At 41.2% G+C, this 25,605-nt stretch overlaps 4 protein-coding genes across 7 annotated transcripts; 2 read left to right on the forward strand and 2 right to left on the reverse strand.

The window, feature by feature from the left end:
* Nucleotides 1-1,556: 1,556 nt before the first annotated feature.
* Nucleotides 1,557-11,001, forward strand: brpf3a (bromodomain and PHD finger containing, 3a). Of its 2 annotated transcripts, none has more exons than XM_034138769.1 (13): nucleotides 1,557-1,896; nucleotides 2,990-4,513; nucleotides 4,761-4,917; nucleotides 5,996-6,127; nucleotides 6,550-6,678; nucleotides 6,782-7,094; nucleotides 7,183-7,506; nucleotides 7,795-8,349; nucleotides 8,435-8,492; nucleotides 8,775-8,863; nucleotides 9,055-9,152; nucleotides 9,283-9,437; nucleotides 9,527-11,001. In XM_034138769.1, the coding sequence occupies exons 2-13, from the start codon at nucleotides 3,009-3,011 to the stop codon at nucleotides 9,708-9,710; spliced, it is 3,699 nt and encodes a 1,232-aa protein (XP_033994660.1). In that variant the 5' UTR covers nucleotides 1,557-1,896; nucleotides 2,990-3,008; the 3' UTR covers nucleotides 9,711-11,001. The 2 variants fall into 2 exon arrangements, with proteins under 2 accessions (XP_033994660.1, XP_033994662.1); XM_034138771.1 differs by having other exon boundaries at nucleotides 9,079-9,152.
* Nucleotides 11,002-11,355: 354 nt separating this feature from the next.
* On the reverse strand, nucleotides 11,356-18,166 carry mon1bb (MON1 secretory trafficking family member Bb). 2 transcript variants are annotated; one of them, XM_034138772.1, is made up of 6 exons: nucleotides 18,059-18,166; nucleotides 17,338-17,432; nucleotides 16,659-17,249; nucleotides 15,293-16,085; nucleotides 14,627-14,774; nucleotides 12,624-12,851 (listed from the first exon to the last, which is right to left on the reverse strand). In XM_034138772.1, the coding sequence occupies exons 2-6, from the start codon at nucleotides 17,414-17,416 to the stop codon at nucleotides 12,624-12,626; spliced, it is 1,839 nt and encodes a 612-aa protein (XP_033994663.1). In that variant the 5' UTR covers nucleotides 17,417-17,432; nucleotides 18,059-18,166. The 2 variants fall into 2 exon arrangements, with proteins under 2 accessions (XP_033994664.1, XP_033994663.1); XM_034138773.1 differs by lacking the exon at nucleotides 18,059-18,166 and having other exon boundaries at nucleotides 11,356-12,851; nucleotides 17,338-17,416.
* Nucleotides 18,167-19,164: 998 nt separating this feature from the next.
* On the forward strand, nucleotides 19,165-21,370 carry tcta (T cell leukemia translocation altered). Its single transcript, XM_034139140.1, has 3 exons — nucleotides 19,165-19,545; nucleotides 19,637-19,688; nucleotides 19,924-21,370. Exons 1-3 carry the CDS (start codon nucleotides 19,335-19,337, stop codon nucleotides 19,964-19,966), a joined length of 306 nt encoding a protein of 101 aa, XP_033995031.1. The 5' UTR covers nucleotides 19,165-19,334; the 3' UTR covers nucleotides 19,967-21,370.
* Nucleotides 21,371-21,550: 180 nt separating this feature from the next.
* Nucleotides 21,551-25,580, reverse strand: glyctk (glycerate kinase). Of its 2 annotated transcripts, XM_034139138.1 has the most exons (6): nucleotides 25,434-25,580; nucleotides 25,243-25,331; nucleotides 23,106-23,492; nucleotides 22,867-23,018; nucleotides 22,601-22,776; nucleotides 21,551-22,508 (listed from the first exon to the last, which is right to left on the reverse strand). In XM_034139138.1, the coding sequence occupies exons 3-6, from the start codon at nucleotides 23,459-23,461 to the stop codon at nucleotides 21,618-21,620; spliced, it is 1,575 nt and encodes a 524-aa protein (XP_033995029.1). In that variant the 5' UTR covers nucleotides 23,462-23,492; nucleotides 25,243-25,331; nucleotides 25,434-25,580; the 3' UTR covers nucleotides 21,551-21,617. The 2 variants fall into 2 exon arrangements, with proteins under 2 accessions (XP_033995029.1, XP_033995030.1); XM_034139139.1 differs by lacking the exons at nucleotides 25,243-25,331; nucleotides 25,434-25,580 and adding an exon at nucleotides 24,086-25,214.
* Between the last annotated feature and the right edge of the window lie 25 nt (nucleotides 25,581-25,605).

Below are 25,605 nucleotides of genomic sequence, written 5' to 3' on the forward strand. Positions count from 1 at the left end.
TTTGTGGGTGGAGAAATAGGAAGGATTTTGAAGGGGTGGGAAGAAGCAGCAGGAGGTGCACACAAACAGCTCCCACTGTGGATCAGCATGTGGGTTTAATACTTAATATGACCTTGAAGAATCATTTTATAATATGAATAAAATGATCATGTTGTAACAGTAACATTACAATTTTATTTCAGTGAAAATTTATATCACAAGTTTTATAATGTCTATTGCATGTTAACAAAGTTGAATAATTATGGCTCCTGAATATCAAAGCAGCTGTCATGCTTTGTGTTTTGTTCAGGAAAAAGTTCATTCTTTAGAACTGTTACTGATATTGATTAAATAGAATACGTATGAATAACTAATTAAGATTAAATGTATAAATATATATGCAACCATTTCTTTGGAGGTGTTGTGCAAGTTTGGAATGAGAAGGTTAACAAGCTTTAGTACCTCTTTAAAAAGCAAATAATTCGACCACAGAATTGACTGAAAGGCCGATGACTTTGTGAGGCCATGAAGGTTTCTCAAAATCTTGCAAAATGTAGAGAGAAAATAAATATTGAATTCACATATTCGTGCAGAAACCAAACAAAAAATATATGTGCTGTAGCTGGAAGATGGCCTTGAAAGGTGTTAGAGGCTCAGTAACATTTTGAAAGAGTAATAATCTTTTATCATGGAATGGATAAAACCTACCAACCGGTTTAAAGTAAGGAAGCAAGGAATTGTATTTTGTGTAGCTCCGAAATCAATAATAGTAATAATAATAATACATTTTATTGATATAGGCGCCAATGTTTGCAACAGTCCTTCTTGTCACACTCACTCATGACACATGTTTTAATTTCTTGAAATTCATTTACTGAATGTGTCTATCTACAGAATGAGTTGGTTAATGTTTTTTGGAGTTGGTTATGGCTTTATAGAATTATATCGCTCCTGGGGTGAAACTTGACTTGAATTAGGATATATTTATTCATTTAACTGTTAGGCAATGTTTCATCTTACTTACATAATGGTTTAAATAAATCTTCACATAGAGCTACAATATCCATAGGTCAAGACCAATGAACGGAAAAAAAACATAGAAATCAAGTGCACTGATTATGAATACGGTGTGATTCAGGTGTGAAGCTCTCAAAAAACATGAGAGGGGACTTGGATTTGGATTATTTGTCAACTTCTTTATACAAGGAATTTACAGGCACTTTGCTTAAATAGTTAACTAGATGAATACATTATTATCATGTAAAATAAGCTAGTATTTTCGTATTTTATATAGTTTATTTTTGTATTTCATGTGGTCATTACTTCAATATTGGATTGTTTAAATTACAATGTATCCCGAGAGATAGCAGGTGTATAACAGGTAGGCCTACCTATGGGAAATAAAGACCAGGATATAAGGCGCGCAATATATGCCTCGTTGTTTTTCTCATCGTTTATTTCTGTTATGATCTACTTGTTGACTTCGATGAATTCGGTTTATCTCTTCAACCAATCGAAAAACGATGCGCGTTGCGCGCGAGGTGAATCGGCCTCCTACAATTGGCTGAGGTGTTTTTTTACAAAGGGGCGTATTTTTCAAGCCATCTTGACTGAATATTTAGCCCCATCCAAGGAACATTAATTTGATATCTTCGGCATTTTGCTACCTTTAAGTTGGGAACAAGCACCATTTGGAAGGTTTAAAACATAACTATGAAACCGGGTCGAGTTTGTGTGTATGACCGAAGTCACAGCGGAGAAGTGAAGGGCTGAAGATGACGCTGTCGCTCCTGAATTACCGGCTAGCTAAGCTAACGGCTAGCATGTCCGCCTTGGTTGTAGTCTGTCACTAGCTGACATTTGGCTAGGTGCAATTATTCTGTCTGGCACTCGCACTGGAGAGGACGACTTCGTAAGGTAAAGCACTCTGATATGTTCGGCCTTTTCAGCGTTGCTTAGGAAACCTGCCGTTTTGTTAAACGACTTCTAGTGTGTCCTGTCCGACCGAGTAACGTTATCACATCAGCGAGAGAGAGAGAGACAGTCTTTTTGCAGGGGTCTGGAGTACAAAGCTGCAGCCGAAACGTTGCATATTTGCAGTGACGTGAACTAATGTATACGTGCAAGTAATTTGTGAATTCAGGCTCGGTGCATACAGTGCGCCTGCTTTCTGGTTGCTGTTGGCATGTATAATTGGGCTGCTAATCAACTTGCAATCCAAATGTTGTCTGTGCTGTTGTGCGCTTAAAATGGCTGACAGATGTTAGATACTCGGGTTGGTATTTAGCGCTCTTCAACCTAACTATGCACAGCAACAAGGAAAAAAATAGAGGATACTGACATGTGATTGGACTGAGGGAAATGAGGGAGTGATCCAGGCTCCAGATTGGACCAATGGAGAGACAGCTGAGGTGCATACATGCGAGCAGTGCAACTCACAGTAGTTGTGTTTGTGCAGTAAGAGTACTTGAGGTGTCATACTGAGTTGACCCCTTTTACCTATTAAATGTTGTGACGAGGATTGATAAAGAATCACAACAAGGCTTACAATTACATTACATTACATTTAGCTGACGCTTTTATCCAAAGCGACTTACAATAAGTGCATTCGACCAAGAAGATACAAACTTGAAGAAAACAGAATCATATAAGTACATCAGGTTTCATAGAGCCAAAACATTTCAAGTGCTACTCAACTAGCTTTAGATAAGCCAGTCCTTTATTAGTATGCAAGTGCTTTGTTGGTAATTGTATTGCTCGAAGTGGAGTCGAAAGAGATGAGTTTTTAGTCATTAGTCAATAAATGCAAAATATAAAAGCTCTCTTCAAGGAGTATGATTAATAAGGGAAAGACTTATCATGCCACACATATAGGAACACCAAAATAATTACAGATTAACAATCTCGGAGGGCAATTATTACATACGTTTGTAACCATTTTATTTATTCATAAATGATTAATTTTGTATTTTTAATTCATCATTAATTTTTTTTTCTCTGTATCTGTCAGGGAGCTGGTGTAAACTCCCATGCGGAAGGTGAGCAGGTGGGAATGTGAGACAGTTGTAAGCGGACTCAAAATGGGTAGGGGCCGAGGCAGAGGGAGAGGAAGGGGCAGGGGATCGTCTGGCCAGCTGCGGCCCCCCTCGCCCTACAGACTGCAGCTCTCTCCATCCAGGGAGACTTTGACGTACGCTCAGGCACAGAAAATAGTGGAAGTGGATCTTGAAGGAAGGCTTCATCGGATTAACATCACAGATCATCTGCCAGTTATTACCGAGGACGAGATGATGGCCCAGGACATTGCTGAGTGCAACAGCAACAAGGAGAACAGTGAACAAACGCAGAGCAAAACCAGATCATGCAGGAAACCTTCAAACTGTAAAAGCAGGAGGAGTGGTAAAAATACGTCTCACCAGAACCAACGGTCCGGCTCCCAGCAACACTCAGGACCTACTAACTCCCTCCACCCACCATCTAACCATATCCCTCTGCCCGAGCCCGTCTTTCGTGTGCTGAGTTCCGTTACCCCGTCAGAAGCAGCTCCTCTCCCAACAGCCTACTATCGTTACATAGAAAAGTCAATGGAGGAGCAGGACAGTGTGGCTGAGTACGACATGGACGAGGAGGACTTGGCCTGGCTGGAGATGGTTAATCAAAAGAGGGTGTGTGACGGGTATGCCTCTGTATCTGCAGACACTTTTGAGCTGCTGATTGATCGCCTGGAGAGGGAATCCATCCTGGAGTCCCGCAACCAGGCCCTGTCCCAGAGCGCCGTGGACGAGGACGCCTTCTGCTGCGTCTGCCTGGACGACGAATGTCTGAACAGTAATGTCATCCTGTTCTGTGACATCTGTAATCTGGCCGTCCACCAGGAGTGTTACGGTGTGCCCTACGTACCCGAGGGTCAGTGGCTGTGCCGCTGCTGCCTGCAGTCCCCCTCCCGTCCTGTAGACTGTGTGCTCTGTCCCAACCGAGGAGGTGCCTTCAAACAGACAAGTGATGGACGTTGGGCCCATGTTGTCTGCGCCATATGGATCCCGGAGGTGTGCTTTGCCAACACAGTGTTTCTGGAGCCTGTTGAGGGGGTGAAGAACATCCCTACTGCTCGCTGGAAGCTCACCTGCTACCTGTGTAAGCAGAAAGGCAGAGGAGCGTCCATCCAGTGCCACAAAGCCAACTGTTACAGAGCCTTTCATGTCACCTGCGCCCAGAAGGCCGGCCTCTTTATGAAGATAGACCCAGTCCGAGAGACTGGGGTCAACGGTACCACCTTCTCTGTGAAGAAAACTGCTTTCTGTGAGCATCACTCTCCGGTGGGGTCCCGACGGGACGGGTCTGGGGACGAATCGGTTGAAGGGAGACTGGTGGGGGGAAGGGGAAACCGGGGTCAGAGGTCCTACACTCAAAGCCCCCCACCAACACCACCAAACAAGAAGGCTACCAAGGGCCAGAAGAAGAAGAATACGAAGGGTCGGTCATCACGCCGCTCAACCGTGCCTGTGCTGCTCGTGCCTCAGATCCCATCTCACAGGTGTGACATTTGCATACTGTTGGAATTTACATATCAAGCATGCCTTATTGATTTACTGTTGTTTCTGCTGCGTTACAAGATGTATTAGTAGTATTGTTGGGGTTACACTGGTAACACAGGTTTGGATCCAGTGCATTAAAAAAGTATTTTATGTATATTTATGAATTGATATTTAAATGGCCTAACCATATCACTGACAGTACTGCTGCACCGTTTTCTTTAATGTAAAACTGTTAAATCTCCACAGGCTGAACAAGATCTGCACAGGAGTGGAAGTCCAGAGGAAGAATCAGTTCATGCAGAGACTTCATAACTACTGGTTGCTGAAACGACAGTCACGAAATGGGATGCCTTTAATACGCCGACTTCATTCCCATCTACAGGCCAACAAGACTGCAGAGCAGGTGAGGAGAGAGATAATGTATTTATGTGTTTAAAACATGAAGAAAATACTCTGATAAAATATAAATAAACTATTATTTAATTTAGGGGTGCTTTCAAGAACTCACTTATTTACTTATTGTACGTTACAATTAGTACGGACAATTAGTATCATGACATATAAGGGTAATAATTCAATATAATGCCATGCTGTATGTAAGGCATTGCATATAGCAATTTTTTTATCTAACTTCGGAAAACACAGTTTAAGTATAAGAACACACAACCGTCTGGATAAAAAAGTCAGTTGATTGCATATGGATTTAGAAGTTAATATATGACTACATTACCAATTTTAATTATCAAAGCCCATTTTCATTAACAGTCATTAGATGATCAGACCTTCAGAGAACCAATGAAGTCAGTCGAGTCACTGGGAGCTGAGCACTTTCACACCATGTTTGTGTTCTTACACTGAAATTAAAACATAAGCCCAGACATCACACTTACAATGGCTGATTTAAATACATGGCAGGCTTCCACACAACCCTTCACAGCTCTCTTATCTTTGCTGTGGACCTCTCACAGCTGTAGAGGTGTGTAACAATTTATGGATATTTATTTTTAATCTAATACCAATTTTCTTATAATGGTAGGGAATGACTTGAGCTGCTTAAGGGTCATAAAATGCAGGTTAAAATAAATATTTTCTCTAAACGTATCCGCAGTAATTGGGTTTATAAAATACATCTGTATGACATCGTACATTTTTAATCTGATGTCCCTATGTTGGCTTTTTATACAAACTTAAACTTGTTAACATAAAAATGAAAATTGGGATCCAATCCATTTTTCACAAAAATCCTCATTGCATGGATTTAGACTTGAGTGTGCGATGTGATCGTTATCATTTTTCTTTCTTTCTGGAAACCTAAGGTACTAATTAAATAACTTTTCAAAAGGCGTCTGATACCTTTAGCACACTTTAGTCTCAGAGGAAGGGTATCTCATCACTGCTCTCCAATGCAAAGCTGGAAGAAAGATTGATTGTGATGGATTTGAAAGATGAAAGTTTGATGGTTTTGTTTCTTTTGTGTTCAGAGGGAGCCTGATGAGAAGCTGTGTGCTGCAAGAGAGGAGCTACGATACTGGCAAAAGTTGAGGCAAGACCTGGAAAGAGCCAGGCTTCTGGTGGAACTCATCCGCAAGAGAGAGAGGCTAAAGAGAGAACAGGTGCGGTGAACAGGAAGTGTAGACGAGCTATAATTATTCGGGGGTATTTTTGACACCCTTCTGTATTGTCATTAATAAGCACGTATATCAGAGCTACAGAACTACTCTGCCATTTTGTCATAAAATGTAGCTTTTCAAACGTGAATACTTGCTAATTTTTTCCCATCCATGATTGATAAGACAGTTAAATCTAAAAACCTTGCAACCTTGGAAGTAGTCGCATTGTGTTTTTGTCTATTTTCTAAAATCTTACCATCTATTAATCATCCAAGTGAAAATAAAAGGCGGATGAAGCAATAACGAAAAAGTCCTTGGATGCAGCATTAGTCTCTGCTCTATTCAGCATTTGTTATTAATGTGACCCTGTGGAGTAACCTTGGTGTACGCTTCTCTCTGCTGTGTGTTGCGTCATCACTCTTTAGATGAAAATTCAGCAGGCTGCTCTTGAGTTGAAGTTGACCCCTGCGCTGGTGCTTCTGCGATCCACCTTGGAACAACTGCAGGAGAAGGACACGGCAAAAATCTTCTCTCAGCCGGTCAATCTGTCAGAGGTTGGTGTAGTTAGAAAACGACTTAAATACACAATTCATACCAGGCATTGCATCTGTTTTGTCTTTGACCCGGCTAACAGTCTTATTCCCATCATCCTCCGAGGTCCCAGATTACCTGGAGTTTGTTTCCCAACCCATGGACTTCTCCATGATGGTTACCAAACTGGAGGGACATGCCTATTGCTCCATCGCGGACCTAGAGAAGGACTTTAACCTCATGATCTCCAACTGCCTCAAGTACAACTCCAAGGACACCATGTTTCACAAGACAGCCTTACAACTCAAGGAGGTGGGCGGAGCTGTTCTCCGCCACGCCCACAGGCAGTCTCAGAGCATCGGCCTGGACCCCAGCACTGGCATGCATCTCCCAGAGTCTCCAAACAAACATGGCTTCTCCAACTGCACCTGGGATGATGGTGAGTTGAGTGTGGAACATGCTAGTTCTTTGCAATAATCACCCTCATGCCTCATCTCTGTATTTATTTCCTTTGTCTTTGTCTACAGTGGACTCTCTCTTGGACCCAGACAACAGACTGCACCTGACCACAGAGGAGCAGCTGAAGGCTTTGCTGGACAAACTGGACGTGGTTGCATCCATGCGCACCAGTGGGGGTCGAACCAAACGCATCAGACTGCTGCGGCGAGAGATCAACAGTCTCAGACAGAAGATGAACCAGCCGCAGCAAAACTCTCAGTATGTAAACGGTAATGACAAGGAGGAGGATGTGAAAGAGGAGGAAGAGGAGGAACAAGAGGAGAAGAAGGAAAAGAAACATAAGACAAATGTTAAAAATGGACCTTTGACAGCCGTCTCAAACTCTGCATCAGGTAAAAATGATTTTCATGTCGTTTATGCCTCTGTTAATGCCTTTTTTAAATGTATTTATCGAGCTGCAACTTCATAAGTCCAGTGTGATGTGTTGTTTTGTCCTATCAACAGTTCAAGACCAAATTGTTCATGAATAATACAATAAAGAATACAATAAAATGCTCTGTATCCTAATATTGCAGAAGCTGCAACCAGAGAAGTCTCGAGATTTGAGTTCATAAATGACTTATTACGTAATCGTTTTAGCTGTATTTATGGTCCTTCTATAACATTTGTCTTTGATGCAGATGACTCTCCGCCTGTGCTGGAGCTCACCTGCCCAGTGTCCTCACCTCTTCCTGGCGAGGCTCCTCTGGAACCCCCCGTCCTGGGCATCGCCCCTGGAGGGCGGCGGTCTCCTGGGCGCTCCTACAAGCGTCAGAGGTCATCCCGCAGCGGAAGCAAAAGCCAAGGTGAAGACGAGGCTGAAGTTGGTGAAACACCGTCTTCACAAACGGAGGCTGTTCACGAGGTCACTCCGCTGGGAACCCCCCCGACTCAGCCTTTGGTTGGAGTCGGTCGCCGTACGTCTGTTCTGTTCAAAAAAGCTAAGAATGGAGCGCGGATGGTCAAAAACAAGTCTCCGCCTCAACAGAACGGGAAAATATCTGAGGGGAAAACCAATGGGATGGACAGCACCCCGGTCAGCCCAAAACCCCCCAGTGTGACCAACATCACCACCTTACCTCCCACCCCCAACGCCTCCCCCACACCCCCCTCCCCCTCCTCACACCACCTGAGGTCCAGAGGCCCCAGCTCAGAAAGTGATGCTGATAAACTCCCTACACCACCCAGAGAAGAAGGTAAGGAGTAAATAAATCACTAAATTACAGCCAGGTATTTTAAGACGTCCATTTTTGTCACTAAAAAAATGTGTGTTTTGGCCAGGCCTGACAAATGGAAAGCACACCTCTGCGGATCATGATGATGAAGACCAAAAACTAAAGTGAGTACGGAGCCACACAGGCAGTGGACAATCTCACAAATGAGCACCTCGTCATGAACAGATTGCATTTATCAGGCTAAAATTAGACATTTACAACAGGTTTAGTTTGGTGAATCCAACACTCGTACAAGCAAAACCTCCAAGGAGAAAGTTAGATGTTCAGCACAAAAATACAAAACATATTCTTGCATGAGGCCCATTTGTCTTTGACATCCTTAGCCATTTAAGTCTAGCTATAGTCTCACCATACATCTTTCTAAATAATTCTCCTCTTGTTCACAGCTGTAGCGTCTCCCCGCCCAAACGAAGTCGTGGAAAACCTGCATTGGCAAAAGTTCCAAGCAGTGAGAACGGAGACATCTGTGGCTCTGGTGTGTATGATGATAAGGCATGCATCTAAAAACTGTAACCATCTAAGTAGTGTAAAATGCCTCTGCTTTTTGTGTGTTTATTGGACCATAATGGAAAAGCTTTCTATGAGCCATACAGTTTAAAAAAGAAAATAAGATTAAGATGTCCTGAATACAAATGAATTGAATGTATGGGAATATCCTGTTTACAGGACAGTCTACACTTCTGTGTTCAGATAGTGAGACCGAGCTTGGACCCCTGGACCTAGTTTGGGCCAAATGCAGAGGGTACCCATCATACCCAGCTATGGTGAGGATGTAGTTATCTTGGAGTTATGGTGCATCAGTCTCAGAGCTGACATGGAGAGAAAAGCCTCCCTGCATCCTATAGAAGGGCGTGATAATCATGTAACTTAAACTGACATTATTCATTGTTTCAGATCGTTGACCCAGACATGCCCCAGGAAGGGCTTCTTCACAACGGCATCCCCATTCCAGTGCCTCCCGTGGAGGTGCTCAAACTGGGAGAACTGAGAGAAACGGAAGAAGGGGAAAAGCTCTTCTTGGTGCTTTTCTTTGACACCAAAAGAACTTGGTAAGATTCAGACAAGCCGGCTTAACCTCATACTGAGTTTCAAATCAATCATGAGCAGTCTTGGTCATTTTGTCTCTTCTGCTTTTCAGGCAATGGCTACCTCGGGACAAGCTTCTGCAGATGGGGCTTGACGACACCGTGGACAAGCTGCGATTAATGGAAGGCAAGAAACCCAGTGTTCGCAAATCTGTGCACACTGCGTACGACCGGGCCATGGTACATTTAAATCACGTCAGGGGAAATGTTAACTTCACTCCCTCCAATTTTATATAACATTTTAGTTTAAATATTTTATCATGAAAATGTCTGGGTATATGTATAGAAGCTTTATCAATGCTATTTGAACAGGTGGGGAAGCTGGTTGTATTTGAAGGTTTTTCCTGCATAGAAGTGATTTATAAAATGAATAGAAAAAGTGCTTGAAGACATTTTCCTAGATGAATTTGTTCATTTATTCCTGTAATTTTTGTAAAAGATTTTACACAACCACTATTGCTATGTGTTCATATAAAGTTTTTATTTTAGGGCAAAGTGAGTCAAGACTAGCTGAAAAAAGTGTAAATATGAAATTGTCAAAGGGATCGTCTTGATTCAAAACATATTTAGATTGTATTTGCCATTGAAATGTCACTGTGTTTGATGGGGTGTGAAAGTCCCAATTAATGTTCACGTCATATCTGGACTGCAAGTTTGGCTTTGGAAGATAATTCAAAGACATTTCCTTCTGACTGATCTGCACTCCGTTGAATTACAGACCCTATTCGAGTGTGAACTCATTTAGCGAAATTGCTCGATAGATACAAGATAGATGTTAAGAACAATTCGGCTGCCAATTCTTCAACTTGCTGTCCAGCTATGATGTGTGGTCGGTGGGGCAGAAGAGGTCTTTACTTATTTTTCCATATTGTGAAACTGTGTTATACTAAAATGTCGGAGTACCTGTTGCAGCTACTTGGTTAGTGAGTTGGTTGGCTGGTTATTTTGTGCTCATAACAAAGTCTACTGTGATCACTCACTGGAGAACCTGCAATTTGTCTGCTAATCTGGCTGAAATGACTTGAAAAGCACAATCGGTTCGTTACAAAAAAATAAGAAAAACGTGTAGGATTGGTGGAGCCATACACTGTATGTGGCATTACAGTGCGTGTGTGTGTGTGAGTGTATATACATATATAAATACAACCTCAGTGTAGTAACGGTGCATGTGTATAGTTTTGTAAATATGTAAATCTGTTTATATTGGCTTACATGAAGTAATTTAAGGAATGCGAAAATCAAATTTAGATTTTAATTTATAATTTGTGGAAGTCGAGAGTGTTATTTAAAAAGTAAAATATTGAAAAGATTTATGTATGATGCTAAGTAGCTCTTTGTAATAGTGATGGTATTCACCAACATGTCAGAATATATTCTGTAGGAGTGAGGAGGCACAGAGCTCTGTAGGCAGCAGTGAACGCACCGTCTACAGCAGGACGTTTTGGATCATGTCACATGAACTGTTCTGCAGGATCTATAATCTGAGACAATATTTTCTCACACAAGAATAAATGCTGTTTGAAACAACTTCCTGTGTGTGTTGTCTGTTGACTTTTCACATGTTTTGTCTGACATCTTCCTCTGTAGGTCAAATGATCGTTTGTATATCTAAGTATAAGGAGACGAGTTAACATTTTAAAGTTAAAGTGGCTTCATTGTCTGACATCAGGGCCAACGACACGGAACACTAGGTAGTCTGGGAGCCAAATATTATATTGTATTACATTATGATGCAACATTTCAAGTGATGGTGGAGTTCAAGTTTGTGTATGCTGCTTGTAGGATAACATGTAAATAATTCGGCAGCTTTTCTGTTTTGTCTTCTTTCAACAACTCAATTACCCAAATTCATGAAAAGTGCACAATGATAAAAAGTTAAAGATGAATTTGTTAGCATTATTTATTACATTTTTCAAATTGTATGTAGGTATTGCGCACATTTCGGTGTCAAATTCTTTATGCCACCATAATCGTAGTGAAATCTGATATCCTGACAGCCTTAGTGACACATTTTGATAGTCTCACAGAAAATCAGACATTACTTACAATGTGATGAAAATGTGTCATTTTCTGCTAGGTAATAAATTATGCTTGTTCACAACATCTCTACTTACTGTAAATCAGGACAAGTATAGATTTGTGCAATCTGGGATTTATTTCGTAATACTATAGACATACTCTTAAGACTTGAATTGACAAGAAAATCCTCAAAGGACACAAGGATGAGGCTACTGTTTATAAACCATCTTTACAAAACTGTCATCGGAAAAAGTCGCCTGAAGTCACTACATCGAGTGTTGACTGATAATCATTGAGTGAGCTCAGTGGCATCTTCTTAGCTAGACTAGATGACAATGAAAACACTAGCTGAAAATAATGATGTTGTCAAGTAACAGGCTGAATCTCCTACTTGTTTTCTGCACAACATGTAACATGAATGAAACCTGATCATCTTAAATTTGAATGACTGGGATATAAAGTTCCATCACTGGGATGTGCAAATCAACAGAGAGCAATTTGCCTGTTCGTAACGCAGCCTGAATGACACATGGAGGCCCATCCCTGTTCTGGAAGCCAGTTGTTGTTTTTCCAGTTTATGCTGAGCCCGAAAACATGCCACGCATTCATGCCTTGCATATCCTGTTTTGTCACATTGGGTGCTTTTGTTCCATGAAATAAATCTCTATTACAGAGTTTGCGAAAGGTAGTTTAAGATATTTTTACTTCCTCATCTTTACTTACTGCTATTAATAGTTATAGCTTGTGAATAGCCTGTCATCTGCGATACATTCACTGTCCGCGAGGGAATTTCCTGTCTTAATGCAGTAATAAAACAATATAAAAACATTTAAATATCATTGCAATTATTTTCTACCACAGTTCAATTTAAAACATACTAATGCTGTTTTGCCCTGACTGTTTCTGATCAAAAGCAGTGGCGCAATGACATGCTTTCTTGTTCAGGTAAAGAAATACTACTATATTGAAAGAGTTCATTCCTTCTTAAATATTGTAAAACGTTTGTAGTGTTTGATTCCAGTAGTCGATGTTTGTCTAGTCCAACATGTTTCAAAAGAGGATTCGAAAATATCTTGGAACCAGTGTACAAACTATTGTTGAATGAGGCGGAGTGCTAAGAGAGAGAGAGTCCTATAGAAGAGATAAGAAGCCGTTATCTGTGGAGTCCTGCTGGTCAGATTTACCACCTCGAGAGCTCTTGCTGGGGTTCGGGGTGGTTGAATACTTTGGGGGGTATCTGATGAAGAGACGGTCCTCCTCCTTCTTAATCCACCTCAGAAGCTTGGTGATAGCAGTGATAGCACAAGCCTTTGTCACCAGAGGACTGAAGCAGGTGTACAGCTCAAACTTACTGGTGACCTGCGGCAGAGAAGAAAAAAGACAAATTAAGTCACGGTCCGCATTATTATGAGAATATTTAGACATTTTTGAAATACGTTTTACTTTCTTGTTGAATTAAATGAGAACATAGATATAGGTTCTTTAAATATAAAGCTACAGCCAGAAGATAACTGAGCTTAGCATAAATACAAATTACAACAAATCCACATACAAGCAACTTTAAAGCTCTCCAACAGGTTTTATAAGAAAATCAATTATAACCTGCTAGTGATGTGTCGGTCGCGAACGAGCCGATTCTTTTGAACGGCTCTTTGGTACGAACGAGGGGAACCGAGTCGTACTTGGTGAGAGCCTTTCTTTTTATAGTTCGATCGTTGGTCCGCACTCACTGCCTGCCAAAATCCACTCGCCTTTTAAAAAGCTTGATTTTGTTCCCCAAACGTATTCTGTGAAGACCCGCCCCTACTCTGATTGGTAGGTTTCAGCACGAGGAGTGAGACGGGGTGGGGCTTAACGGAATACGCGAGAGAGAGAAGTCATAACAAGTGGTACACGACAGGTAGACGACGTGTTTTTCGGGTGGAAAATGAGCCAAACGCGAAAACGCAGCACAATTGGGATGCACTTCAACCAAAACACAGGCAGTGATAAAGCGCACCATTTGTAAAGGCAAAATATCCTTTAAAGCAGGATCAACAAATAATCTCCATCGCCACTTAAAAACACAGTATCTAATATTAAGAGTTGCGTGAATTTCATTCAAGGCAAGGCAACTTTATTTACTTAACACATACAGAGGGTAAATTCAAAGTAGTACATTCACTGACATGAATGACATGGATATGGCGCCACCTGTGTCATGTTTACAATGCAGATTATTGACATTAGGTCTGGCAATACAGTCAATCATTATCCTGGTGATTATTTCGCAGATAAACCTAGTAACCCCGCCCCCTTTTAAAAAACGGCTCTTTTGAACGGCTCTTTGAAAGGAATGGAGCCATAAGATCCGGCTCCCTTCAAAGAGCCATAATTCCCATCACTATAACCTGCTGCCTCTCATGAGAAATTATCAATAAGATAAATGCTGTTTTCAGATGTTTGTATTTTTTTTTTAAGTTTATAAACTGTATTTTCTACACACCTGAAGGAAATCAAGGTATTTATTATTAAAGTGTTATTGTTCAAATTTTATTACCCCAAAAAAAAGAAGAAGAGTTCAAATATTCATTTTTTTTTCCCTCTAGTACAGTTCATCAAGAAAATTGCAATATCGTATTGTCTTCCTCTGAAACTATGAAAACGGTGTGTTATTTGCAGATGTTAAACCAGCTTTACCAACAATTGTATCAGAATGTGTAAATGCTAGCTTTAAGTTAATGAGAGCAATTTGGCTTTGTATTGTATTGTAAAACATAATGTAATTGTCCCATTATCGGCCACATAAATATAGTTCATCCCAAATATTTATTAGTGACAGTGCCCAGCCGTGAAATAGTACAACACCTAACCCCCAGTAAAACCACAACAGCTAATTGTTCCCCTTATTTCCATTTGTTTTTATGCTAAGCTAAGCTAACAGTCGCTTGGCTCCAGCTTCATATTGAACAGACACATAAGAGTGAAAGTTTTATCTAATCTAATCTTTTTTGAAGGAAGCAGATGAACATATCTATGAAAGTGTTTCCTTTAATAATCCTTCAAACACATCTAGTTCACACCCTCATGTCAACATTAGTGAATATTGGCTAAGACAGTATTTAGAAGATGTATATGGCGACAGTGCTACATACCCAGGCGAGCAGGGTCTCATTCTCAGCCACGTGGTAGATGAGCTTGAGGGGTCGGGAGGTGCTGTGGATGCGGCTGTGCATATACCGGTAGAGGTCCAGCAGTCTCATCTTCTCCTCTTCACTGCTGTACGGGGCCTCCATCTCTGGGCTACATGCAGCAACACATTGCAGAGTAAAGGTTAACGACAAAGAAGCATTACAAATACAAAGATACAGTAAAATGCAACGGCTATTTTTTCTATCGCTAAAATAATTGAATTTTAAACCTGGTGAGATACACTTCCAGTCTAAAAAAACAGTCCTTTAGTTCTTAAGTATTATTAATATGTGAATGATTTTCCTTCTATTATCAAGGTTTAATTGGCTTTTTCTATTTAACACCTACTAATTTAAATTAATCTCATTCGGGAGATAAGTAGAGTGAATTGGCCTGATTTGTAGAACCGTTTGAATTTCCATTTTCCTAGATTCTCGAAAAGGACACTTTAATTTTTAACGTCTAACCACACTAAGTTGTATTAATTTTCTTGGTTGAAAAATCACAGACACATTCATAAAAAGACAAATTAATTGATTTTTAAAACATAATGTACCAGTTTAGAATTGTTTATGTCCCCGCTGTAGTTGCATAGATAATAATAGTGAAACACACCCACACACACACACCTGGTGAACTGAGTGAGCTGCTGGTAGGTGTCTGGGACGTCAAAGGGCTTGTACATGAAGTGTCTGAGGTCTGAGACGCCCACCTGGCTCACGCTGTACGACTGGACTTTGGCAATGAGGCTCAGAGAGTTCTGCGCCATCATGGCCTCCTCTATCTTCCTCTTGCACTCAGCTACAGCGTAGAAAGCCTCCTTGTCTGTCGAGAGCAGCAGCAAGCAAACAGTGCATTCTGGAGGGTCCAGGTAAGAAATGTATGCATAAAAGTAACAGTCAGGATTAAAGAGGGGGAGGCAGATGGGAGTCCAGATCTCCCCAGCCTGAAAGGCAGAGGAGGCTCCGATGAGGTTGAGCAGGAGATGGATGTCAGCGGGCTCCAACCTGGAGTCCTCGATGACTGTCTTTTCTTGGACGATGGTGAGCAGCTGGTTGTTGGCGATGAGGATGGAGAAAACCAGATTTGGGGTGATGGCTTTCTGCAGTATCTGGCTGATATTGTCCCTGAGAGAGGAGGCCAAGGGTAAGCACTGTACAGCTGCCAGCAGGAAGCAAGGGTCAGAGTCCACCAGGTTGAGAAGACCGTCCAGAATCTTCTCTGAGCCCGCCAGAAGTCTCCTCAGGTCGTAGTTCTTCTTGTGTTCAAAGATGCGAGATATGCTGGCTTGTGTGAGCATGCTGATGATCTGATAGTAGACATAGAGGAGCTCTCCACGCAGCTGTTGCTCCGTCTGACGACTGCTGGAGACACACACCAGCACCAGAGGCCCTTTCTGTAAAAACACCACGGTGTGCCCATCTGATGCACGAGAAAAAAAGACATCACCAAGCGTTAATGTCAGTACTGGTAAATTCTACAAACAAATATGATAGTTGTGTATTGTTGTATTTATCTCATGGAACAGTTTTAGTATAATAATAGGAAGTGTGTGTTTTTTTTTGTGGGCTTTTATATTCCGCTTCTCCAATACTGCGCCTGCGCCCACCCACCCACACACACACACCCCCACAAAAATTGTAAACAAAAAAAATACATGTCTAAAATTAAAGATATTGGACATGTTGTGGACTTGAATGTGTGTGTAAATAGTAGTATAAACTTCCAAAATAAATTGCTGTGCTACTTACAAAATGAATGTAAAATAGTTGATTAAATGTGTAGTTGATATTAACGTCTCCATGCTCATGTCATGATTTTTTTGTGGTAATAATTTCTTGTCCACTTTGGCAAGCTAGAGTCTACAGATCTACTGACTGCTCTTGGTACCCACTTCCTGAAAAATGCATACACTTGCTCTGATTAATACAAATAGAAAATTGCATCTATAACAAAGTTGCAAACGTTATATGAAAGAAAAAAAAATGCTCTCACCTGAATAGATTGAGCGGATGATATTATCTCCACTTTGGACAAAGGAAACAAGCGCCATCATGACTCCCATTGTAGAAGAAAGAGCCTCTTCACTGCCGTAACGGGAATATATGGGTTTGCCTGCTTCACTCAGAACAAAAACATGCTTCCTGTGCTGCCTCCAGCTGTCAGCTGTCACATCCTCATCACGATGAGACATAAAAGCAGGAGGCTCCTGGGTTTCTGCCTCCAATAAGGGAGAAGACCCTCCCTTCACGCCTAGTCCTTGTTCCTCCAGCTTGGCCTGGGCCAGCATTGTGACGACAAACTCCCCAGAGTCGCTCCGCTCATTGTCCGTGGCAGTATCCTCATTTTCTATGTCCAACTGCTGGGTGGACACATTGTTCTGACACTCAGAGCTTTCGGTCTCTTCAGTCTCTAGCGTTGTTACCTGGTGAGAGTGGGGCTCTCCATCCAGACTCTCCTCCTCAGCTGTAACGTCTGACAGTGAATCTGCAGGCTCCTCTTCAACAGCGCTCCTGTGTTTTCTCTCCAATGGATAAGGAAACATGTGATTCCCCAAGAGGGAGAGAGAAGTCGCCAAAGTGTCAGCTAAAATAAAAAAACAACAATTAGTTTATGTAATGAATGATAAAGACATGCCAGCTTAAAATGTGAATAGCTTGAAACAATAACTTACCAGGTGGATTGCTCTCACAGGGCGGATCACAAATCTTCACTCCCTCTGTCTCTCCTACTTGATGATTGTCTCTCTCCATGATACCATCCCAGTCACTGGAGATTTAAAAGAAATTACAATATTATTATTATGTATTATATTACAACAAAACAATTCGAAATGAACAGCAGTATAGCTAACTTATGTATAAAGGTGGTTGTAGCTAAAGCATGCATGCACATCTCAATCTCTTATGAATAGGAGCAGTCATACTGGAGCAGTCGTCAGGTCACATGATAACAGAAAAAATTGTTACAACTCCAAGATACCAAACAGACTCACATTTACACTGATTTAATCTTCTAGCAGCCTGGCTAATGTGACACTGCAAACACACGGCAGTCGGTTAAGAGGACGGGGAGTACCGGTAATTGTTGTTTGACCGCCAGAACTAGAGAACAGACGTTTCTTTAATAGTAGCTTAATTTACAAACACGTTTCTTAGTGTACGAACTCCTTCACAATCAAGAAAGCCTACCTTAACATTCTGATAAATATTTGACTGTTTATTCCGATGCAACTAATGAAATGTTGCCGTCTGCACTCTGCAGTTACATGGCTAACACTGCCTGCTAGCAAGCGACACTCACAGATCAATTTCATGGCCTCGGCTTAACAGTTAGCATGCCAGTAATCGTGGTCAGCTAAAATCAGACAGATAAAGGCAAAGAAAAATACTTACGATTTTGAGCCGTCCAAACGTTGAGTTGAATATCTAATTCGCTACATCAACTTTCATCAACAGCCCGGCTCCAAACAAGCTGTCAGGAATGAGAAGCAGAAAACAAATGTACCTCTTACGATAGCAGACATCCGGAATCTCTGATGACAAGCTAATCTGACCAATCAGGCTGCTCTGCGGCGAGGTTTAGCCCCGCCCCCTCACGCTGCGTTCCTTATGCACTGCGTATGAGAGCAACGTACGTTGTAGCCTTTACATACAGTACAGTCTATGGTTGTAGCTGGATGAGCGTAATATTTAAAGTTTATACTTTATAAGTTTAAAACAGGAATCCCATTTTCCCATTTCAGCATTAGCCACATTGTGCCATCATCGCTCCCTACGAGTATGCAGTGTTCCCTACCAACATCTTAGAGAGATAAACACATATTTGTTTGTATTATAAAGCTGTGTGTTTGAACTCTAGCAATATTTTTTTACAATAAACATACAGTCTCCTGTATGTCCGGATCGATACAATACTTTCACGTGCAACAGTAAGGGTTACTTGATACCCTATACTTATGTGACCTGCAATGTGCAATATACACAATAATCACTTGTTATGTGAACAAAATGTTTTTTTAGAAAGGTCCCAACCTTTTTAATAATGTCTCAACACCTTAATATGTTATCTCCCTTCGTTTTTTAAATTGGTAATAATTTGAAGCCATGGTTGGGTACTTGTTGTATTCTATTACTAACGTGTGTTTTTCTTCTGTATATATTAAGTTAGCTAACTCTTATTATCGCTTGCCTTTTTTACCTGCTCTTCGACTTTTGCTGCAACACTGTAAATATCCCCGTTTAAAGGAATTATAATTCTGATTCTGAAATGGGTTGCTAAGTAAACTCACATTTATGCTGGTTTTAGCGTTACATTTAATTTGAAACACATACTAAACAGCCGGACGTGCTGTAGACATATACATGCTCCAGTATAATATTTATTAAATGCAAAGTTGGCTAAAGAAGACACCGTTTATTTGAACGATGTTTATTGTTGTAAACTAGCAGGGCTAAACTACGTAACATCAGTCTATGAACGTAACCCACGTCATATCCGATTCTCCAATCCTCGCCACTGACACAAACAACGTAACGGTAGGGACAGGGAAGAGATGGCGACCAGTATGTCAAACGCTAACGTTACCTAGCCATGGTGATGTTTTTTAAACTACCCATCAGATAAAGAGTTTACCTTGTTGATTTCGCATAAGCTAAATAACCGGACACTATGGAGGAACCGTGGGACTTTGAGTTTCTGTCCCGCATCGCTGACAGCTGCTTGTCGTTCCTCTCAGAATTTGTGGACGACTGGCTCGCCAACGATATGAGAGTTTGCATATTCAAAATCCTACTCAGCTGGCTAATTGTAAGTCTTATCGCCATTCACTTTGCCTGGAAAGTGTACGGGAATACAGTCAACGACATGTATTATCGGCAAGGTACGTTTTATTTGAGTTTATCTGTATCAGTTGCTAAACTAGCGCTAGCCACGTTGGCTTTAATCTCTGGTGTGTTTGTGTTGATTTTTAGGGACTGGTCAGAATGGAGGCACTCCTGAAACAGCATCTCATCTGAGTGGATGGTAGGTGTCCGAGCATCCGTGTCGCTACACACAGATAGATGATCCTCCTCACACTATCTGCTGCTCTAAAGCTTCAGTTTATATATATTAAAAATGTTGAAAGGATAAAGTGTAATCTAAACTTAATACATTATTGCCAACAGATCACTAATAGGGGTGGGGAAAAAAGTTTATAAGAGCCTGAGGTGTTTTATCATACTTTTTTTTTAGCTAAAGCATTATGTTGTTCTTGCAGGGAAGGCAAAGCAGGAGCTACCCTAAAGACTCATCGCGATTAACAAGACATGGGTGTCGGACCTTTTCCAAGTGAGAGCTGGACTCCTGTAACGAGACATTAAATGCACCCTCAGACTTTGCTCCAATGCATTCAAGATGCATGCACATTCTGGCAACTGCCCGAAGAAACATCTGCTATGCATACCAACAGTGTCACACTGATATCCACTTTATCAACTACATAGTGCTGTGAGTTGTTTATTTTTGGCTTGTCAACATTGGTCATTGAGCAGAACCTTGCTTGAATTGATTTGTTGACAATGGTCAACTTTTTTTTCAAGAGGCTTCAGTACAAATGGGTCCTACAATGATGGGATTGTGTGTGAATTGAGGTGCTTTAAGAACACGGACACGGTGGCACACACTTACCGCAGAGCAAAATAATTGGACTTGTTTAGATGATTTATGGAAAGAACAATTAACACTGTTTCTCATTACCTGAGAGGAACATTGTGTGAACCTAATGTGAGATACAGAGTGCCTGATTAGAGTATTTACCCCTCTTTGACTTTTTCATGTCATTTATTAAACATTGACCACTCAGCCAACTCCTGTGCCAAAATAAAACAACATATCAGATACAACGGATCAAAATTAGATTCTGATATTAAATACTTTGACTGTTTTGTTAAGAAAGGCAGCATTGTACTGCACTTCACCAGTTTTAGTATAACAGCAGCAGGAAAAACATACGTGAGATCTGGGCTGTGCCAGCCGCCACGAAGCATTGCAGCACGTTGTATAGATGTTTCTGTACAGGAGGCCCTAGTGGCTTTTGATGGGAGAGCCTCAGCTGAATGAACCACAGGAAAAATCCTGAAGGAAAAACTGCTGCATTTAGCTTGAAAACAACAATGTTTAAGTTCTTTAGTGATCAGTTCAGAGTCCACACCTCAGTCCAGATTAGATAATAATTTGGTCATCAGATTTCCAAAACTGAAAGAAATCTATCCATAATTAGTAGATTCAAAGCCATAATTGCTGTCAAAGGTGCCTCATTTACCTGAGGATTAAAACATTTTCCTATATGTGATCAACCATTTAGAAAACAAATTCTGTTAAGTGGCAAAAAGAATAGTTAAATCCACTTGGGATTTAATGTAAAATAATAAAACATGAGAAATTCAAAGGGGAGTTGAATACTTTCAAAGTGCATTGTATGAGCCATCTTACCATCAGCTATTATAACTGACGTTATAATACTGTTATAATGGTGAAGACAAGACAATGTACTGCAGTGTGTATTTACAGAAATGTTTAATGATGTGCATAGTCCTAGTCAAAGGAACTAAACTACAAAATCATCAGCATATTTTAGATAACTTGAAGTTCCTGAGAAGAAAAATACAACTGTGCAAGTTTTATGTAAATGCTTGGTTGATATTAAATGTGTTGTTTTTCAAAAATACTGACATCATTGCAACTCTCATTTAATGTTTTTTATACACTCTGTGGCCGTTAAAATGTATACAGCAATACTAGTTTTGCCTTCAGGTAGATAATACTAATAATAACTAACTAATAGTTTCACAAGTAAAATATCTAAGTTGACTTGGAAGAAACAGATACTACAATGCCAAGCCAGATAGACTGGTAAATTACTTTATTTATTTGATTTATTCCCTAGAACTAGATCCTCTTATTTTGTGAGCTTTATCCTATGTTAATAGGGATTGGTGGAATTAGCAGCATGTGCACATCCATCACATTGGTGCAGGTTAAGCCAGGTACAAGTAAGTGCTGCCCAGCAGAAAGACGTGAAAAAAACGTGTAAGAATCATTGTTGGTGAGGAAGTTGTTGACGTCCAGTGCCTGTGCTTGTGCCTCTTCGTACAACCCCCCATCCGTGATGGCCCCCGCTGCATCAGTGGGTCCATCCTGACCATCAGTTCCACCGCTCAGGAAGACAGGGCCGGTAGGCGGGAGCTGCATGCCTCTCAGCTCCAGTCCCACTCGCAGAGCCAGCTCCTGGTTACGACCACCTCGACCCTTGCCTGTCAGCTCCACGGTGGGCTCACCTCCGGCTAACAGACACGTGGATCCCCATCCTTCTGTACGTCCTTCACCCAGAACCTGCATGGTACGGCAGAGGTCCCAGCTCTCCACTCCTACTTCAGGTCCCAGCTTCAGCAGCTCAGCAGCAATCTCTGGAGGAGGTTCCTCTCGAGAACATGCAAAGCGGGCCAGAAGGCCGTAGAGTTTGGAGACTGCCCTCACATCACCACACACTCCTGGTGCCAGCACAAGAGGGCGGAAACCTAACTCTAGAGCACGGCGACCTGCCGACTTGAGGGCAACGCTGTTGGATCCAATGACGGCGTTGAGAACACGCCCTGATCTGCTGGATTCATCTGTTTTATGGCTCCTACTTGGACTTGGTCTCTCAAGGACCTCCTTTACTGAGGCTGGAAGCGAGTTCAACAGCTTGTAACGTTCAAGGACTGATACAACTTCTTCAGGCCACACCTCACTTGACACTGTGGGGCCGCTGGCAATCAAGTCCAGAGGGTCCCCAATAACATCTGACAGTATCAGTGAAACTACCTGTGAAGAAGTAATTAGAGAAGTGATGTTTAAAGGTAAAGTGGGGAATGAGTTCTGTATGATAAAAAGTGGATTAAAGAAAGGTGTATTACCTGGGCAGGGTGAGCATAATGCGCAAGTCTTCCGCCCTTCAACAAAGACAGGGCGCGTCGCACAGTGTTCAGCTCTTGAATAGTGGCACCAGCACCTGCAAGTTTGCGGGTAACATCCTGTTTCTCTTGCAACGAGATTGGTGGAATGGGTGCAGGTAATAGCGCTGAACCTCCACCTAGACACAGTTTTGACACTTTGCATCAGTGATTTACATTACAAGGTATCATTTTGTAAAGAAAAAGCAACTAAAATATCTAATTCTTGCCTGATATCAGTACAAGTAGCAGGTCTTCCTCCGTCAGTTCACTGGCTAATTGCTTGATTACTTCAGCGGCCTTCTGGGCATCAGTATCAGGCAAGTTGTGTTTAGCTCCCTCCATGACTCTGATGCGACTGTTTTCTTTTAACAACAGGTGGCTGTGATAGAAGGGATACATTTTAATATTCTGATTACTCCTATTTGTGTAGAATCGTTGTTATTTACATCCTATGGTTTTTGCTTACTCTTTTCCGTTCTGCTGCAATGTCTGCTGAATCCCATGTGGCACGCTTACTACTCCTTTGACTAAATGATCCCCCAAAATCCTCTCTGCCTCTGCAGCCATACCCAGTACAGCTTTTCCGAAGCCCACCAAATGCAGGTTGTTTTTGAGTGTAAATGTGTGACCATTGATAATGACCGAGTCCTGCTTGCGCTCTATACTCTGTCGGACCACTGTGTCTGGCTGCACAGCTTCCACTGCAGCTGCAAACACCATGCGTGCCCTGGAGTCCATTGACATTTTGCACAACGCAGGTTTTCGCCTGCCCACGTGAACCAGAAAAGGCTGATGCCGAAACAGGGAAAGAACACGGGCCATGGAGAGTTCACTTGCTCTGAGCAGTAATTGCCTATGGAAATAAAAAAGTAACAGTTACAAAGACGGTTCCCACAAAACATTTTGTTTTAAAACGCCACATAGAATGTAGCAATGTGCAGAGAGGGAAATTCAGATAGAAAGATATTCAGTTTTTCACAAAATTGTTTTGTGGACACTTTTAACTCAAGTAAATATTGAAAATAACAGGGCAATTGTTTATTTACAGTGAACCTGCTGAGTTTTCAACATTGTGCACCCTAACCCATATAACTACTATTTCTGCAGTTATAACTGGACTAATTGGCTCAGAACTCAACAGTAAAGTAATACATTTAAGGCGAGTGGTCACTTACAAATTGAAATATCATGCTGCAGAGTCCACTGACTTCTGGCTCTATTAAATAGTACCCATGGTTAAATCTAAAGAATTCATGATAAGTGTGGTACCTATTCTACTCACATACATGTATAATTTCTGTATGTGTTGCTTGTCAGCTTACTAAAAGGCTGAAAAGAAGGTTTTCAGAACCTTCAAACAAAACCCTACATAGATAATAGCTGTTATCATCAGCCAGTAACACATTTCCCGGAATAAGCTTTCCAAAGACTCATGAGACGGCCTACCTGCAAAGGTTGTAAATGGGATATAAAGCCTGTGGATTTCTGTTGAAGCCTGTATTGTAGACTCCAGCTCAGCAGTCAGGCAGCGTACGGAAATATGACCAGAGACTTACTGGAGTTGTTTACCCTGTGTGTAATGATTGATTTAAAATAGACCACAGGACCCATCAGACCCTGGGCCCTGACCACCCAGCTGTGCATCAGTCCCTGTAGTTGTTTATTTCTGTCCCCCAGGACTGGGCGAAGAGAAAGAGTAGTATCTCACTGAGTAGACTTTGGAGCCATTCATACTAGTTCAAAGATTACAAAACCTACAGTATAACTAGTTTGCACTGAATTCATGTTCATGCTGGTGACAAGTCTTGTTGTCTATAAGTATGCCAGGAATTGTTTTTTGACATAACGTACATTATAACTGATTTTATCAATATCACCTACCCTTACAGCCACAATTGGTAAAGTCAAAAATAAACATATTAAATACATGTGTTAGTGTAGTTTATTATAGGCCATGACAAAACCTTTATTTTTCATCTGAGAAAATATAAGTGAAGATCAGGCAAGGCAATAACAGAGATGTTCAAATTGCCTTAACACCTTGTTTATTTATGTTAATATTAAGAGAATAACCTCTTCTCTTGTGCTTCTCATGCGGGATAATATGTCCAAGTGAAGATTAATAGTTACAGGTCGAAAGAGTAGTTTTAGGTTTAAACATCAATGGACAGTCCCCTCCAAAACCAAATTCTCAAAATAAACCAAATTATTTATCCCTTAAGAAAAACACACACAGTGACTCGCACTGATTGAACCATAGACTGTGTAACCGATTAACCACAAGATGCTCTTTAGTATTAAATGAATGCACTACTAATTCAACAAACTGGCTGCGAATGTCATTGTATGAGACAAGAGTATGATAACAAAAATACAATTCCCTTATGGGTCACAGATTTTGGTGAAAGAGAACTGAACCTGAGGAGTTCCCGAGCACGAGTTTGTACGTTACCATGGTCGCCGTCGACATTTTACACTGTCCCATGTTGTTGTTTTTTAGGAACCTCTAATATATCTATCTATGCACCTGTGCAAATCTTCGCACTTTTGACATTATGACAAATACACGGGCTGCTAACGGATAAGGTAAAGTGGATTCCTACCTCACAATGTCTTGTTTGTGAGAACAAATCCCCTGGAGATGTTTTCTTCCTCACTTCTCCTGTGTCCATTTCGCTACCAAGGGCAACACCTAGAAGTTGATAGAAAAGAGAACAGACCATAAACTCTGTCTGAGAGCAGGCAGACAAAAGTGGCAGAAAGTGCTGGACCAGACTGTTGACACAACACAGACCGTATACGTCCATTCACCAGACAGGCAAAGAGAGGAATAAACTGTAAGATATAATTGTATTCTTAATTGGCTGTGTGAGCAAGTTATTGTCACTTTATTCGGGTTCTTTCATGGCTACTTTATGGAGGAATTTACGGAACATGGATTATTTTTGTAGGTCTTCATAATGCAA

This window comes from Trematomus bernacchii, unplaced genomic scaffold (genome assembly GCF_902827165.1).
Source record: "Trematomus bernacchii unplaced genomic scaffold, fTreBer1.1, whole genome shotgun sequence".
Classification (NCBI taxonomy): Eukaryota; Metazoa; Chordata; class Actinopteri; order Perciformes; family Nototheniidae; genus Trematomus; species Trematomus bernacchii.

What these genes read in the sequence shown, in the direction of transcription:
- brpf3a (XM_034138769.1), top strand. Translation starts at nt 3,009, where the DNA reads ATGCGGAAGGTGAGCAGGTGGGAATGTGAGACAGTTGTAAGCGGACTC. An exon ending in AGCCGGTCAATCTGTCAGAG is followed by an intron (nt 6,679 to 6,781) that starts GTTGGTGTAGTT and finishes TCATCCTCCGAG; the next exon opens with GTCCCAGATTACCTGGAGTT. An exon ending in CGTCTCAAACTCTGCATCAG is followed by an intron (nt 7,507 to 7,794) that starts GTAAAAATGATT and finishes TCTTTGATGCAG; the next exon opens with ATGACTCTCCGCCTGTGCTG.
- mon1bb (XM_034138773.1), bottom strand. Translation starts at nt 17,416, where the DNA reads ATGGAGAGAGACAATCATCAAGTAGGAGAGACAGAGGGAGTGAAGATT. An exon ending in CTGTGAGAGCAATCCACCTG is followed by an intron (nt 17,250 to 17,337) that starts GTAAGTTATTGT and finishes TTTTTATTTTAG; the next exon opens with CTGACACTTTGGCGACTTCT. An exon ending in ATGAGACCCTGCTCGCCTGG is followed by an intron (nt 12,852 to 14,626) that starts GTATGTAGCACT and finishes TCTCTGCCGCAG; the next exon opens with GTCACCAGTAAGTTTGAGCT.
- tcta (XM_034139140.1), top strand. Translation starts at nt 19,335, where the DNA reads ATGGAGGAACCGTGGGACTTTGAGTTTCTGTCCCGCATCGCTGACAGC. An exon ending in CGACATGTATTATCGGCAAG is followed by an intron (nt 19,546 to 19,636) that starts GTACGTTTTATT and finishes GTTGATTTTTAG; the next exon opens with GGACTGGTCAGAATGGAGGC. An exon ending in GCATCTCATCTGAGTGGATG is followed by an intron (nt 19,689 to 19,923) that starts GTAGGTGTCCGA and finishes TTGTTCTTGCAG; the next exon opens with GGAAGGCAAAGCAGGAGCTA.
- glyctk (XM_034139138.1), bottom strand. Translation starts at nt 23,461, where the DNA reads ATGGCCCGTGTTCTTTCCCTGTTTCGGCATCAGCCTTTTCTGGTTCAC. An exon ending in TTGCAGCAGAACGGAAAAGA is followed by an intron (nt 23,019 to 23,105) that starts GTAAGCAAAAAC and finishes CTTCTATCACAG; the next exon opens with CCACCTGTTGTTAAAAGAAA. An exon ending in GCTACTTGTACTGATATCAG is followed by an intron (nt 22,777 to 22,866) that starts GCAAGAATTAGA and finishes AACTGTGTCTAG; the next exon opens with GTGGAGGTTCAGCGCTATTA.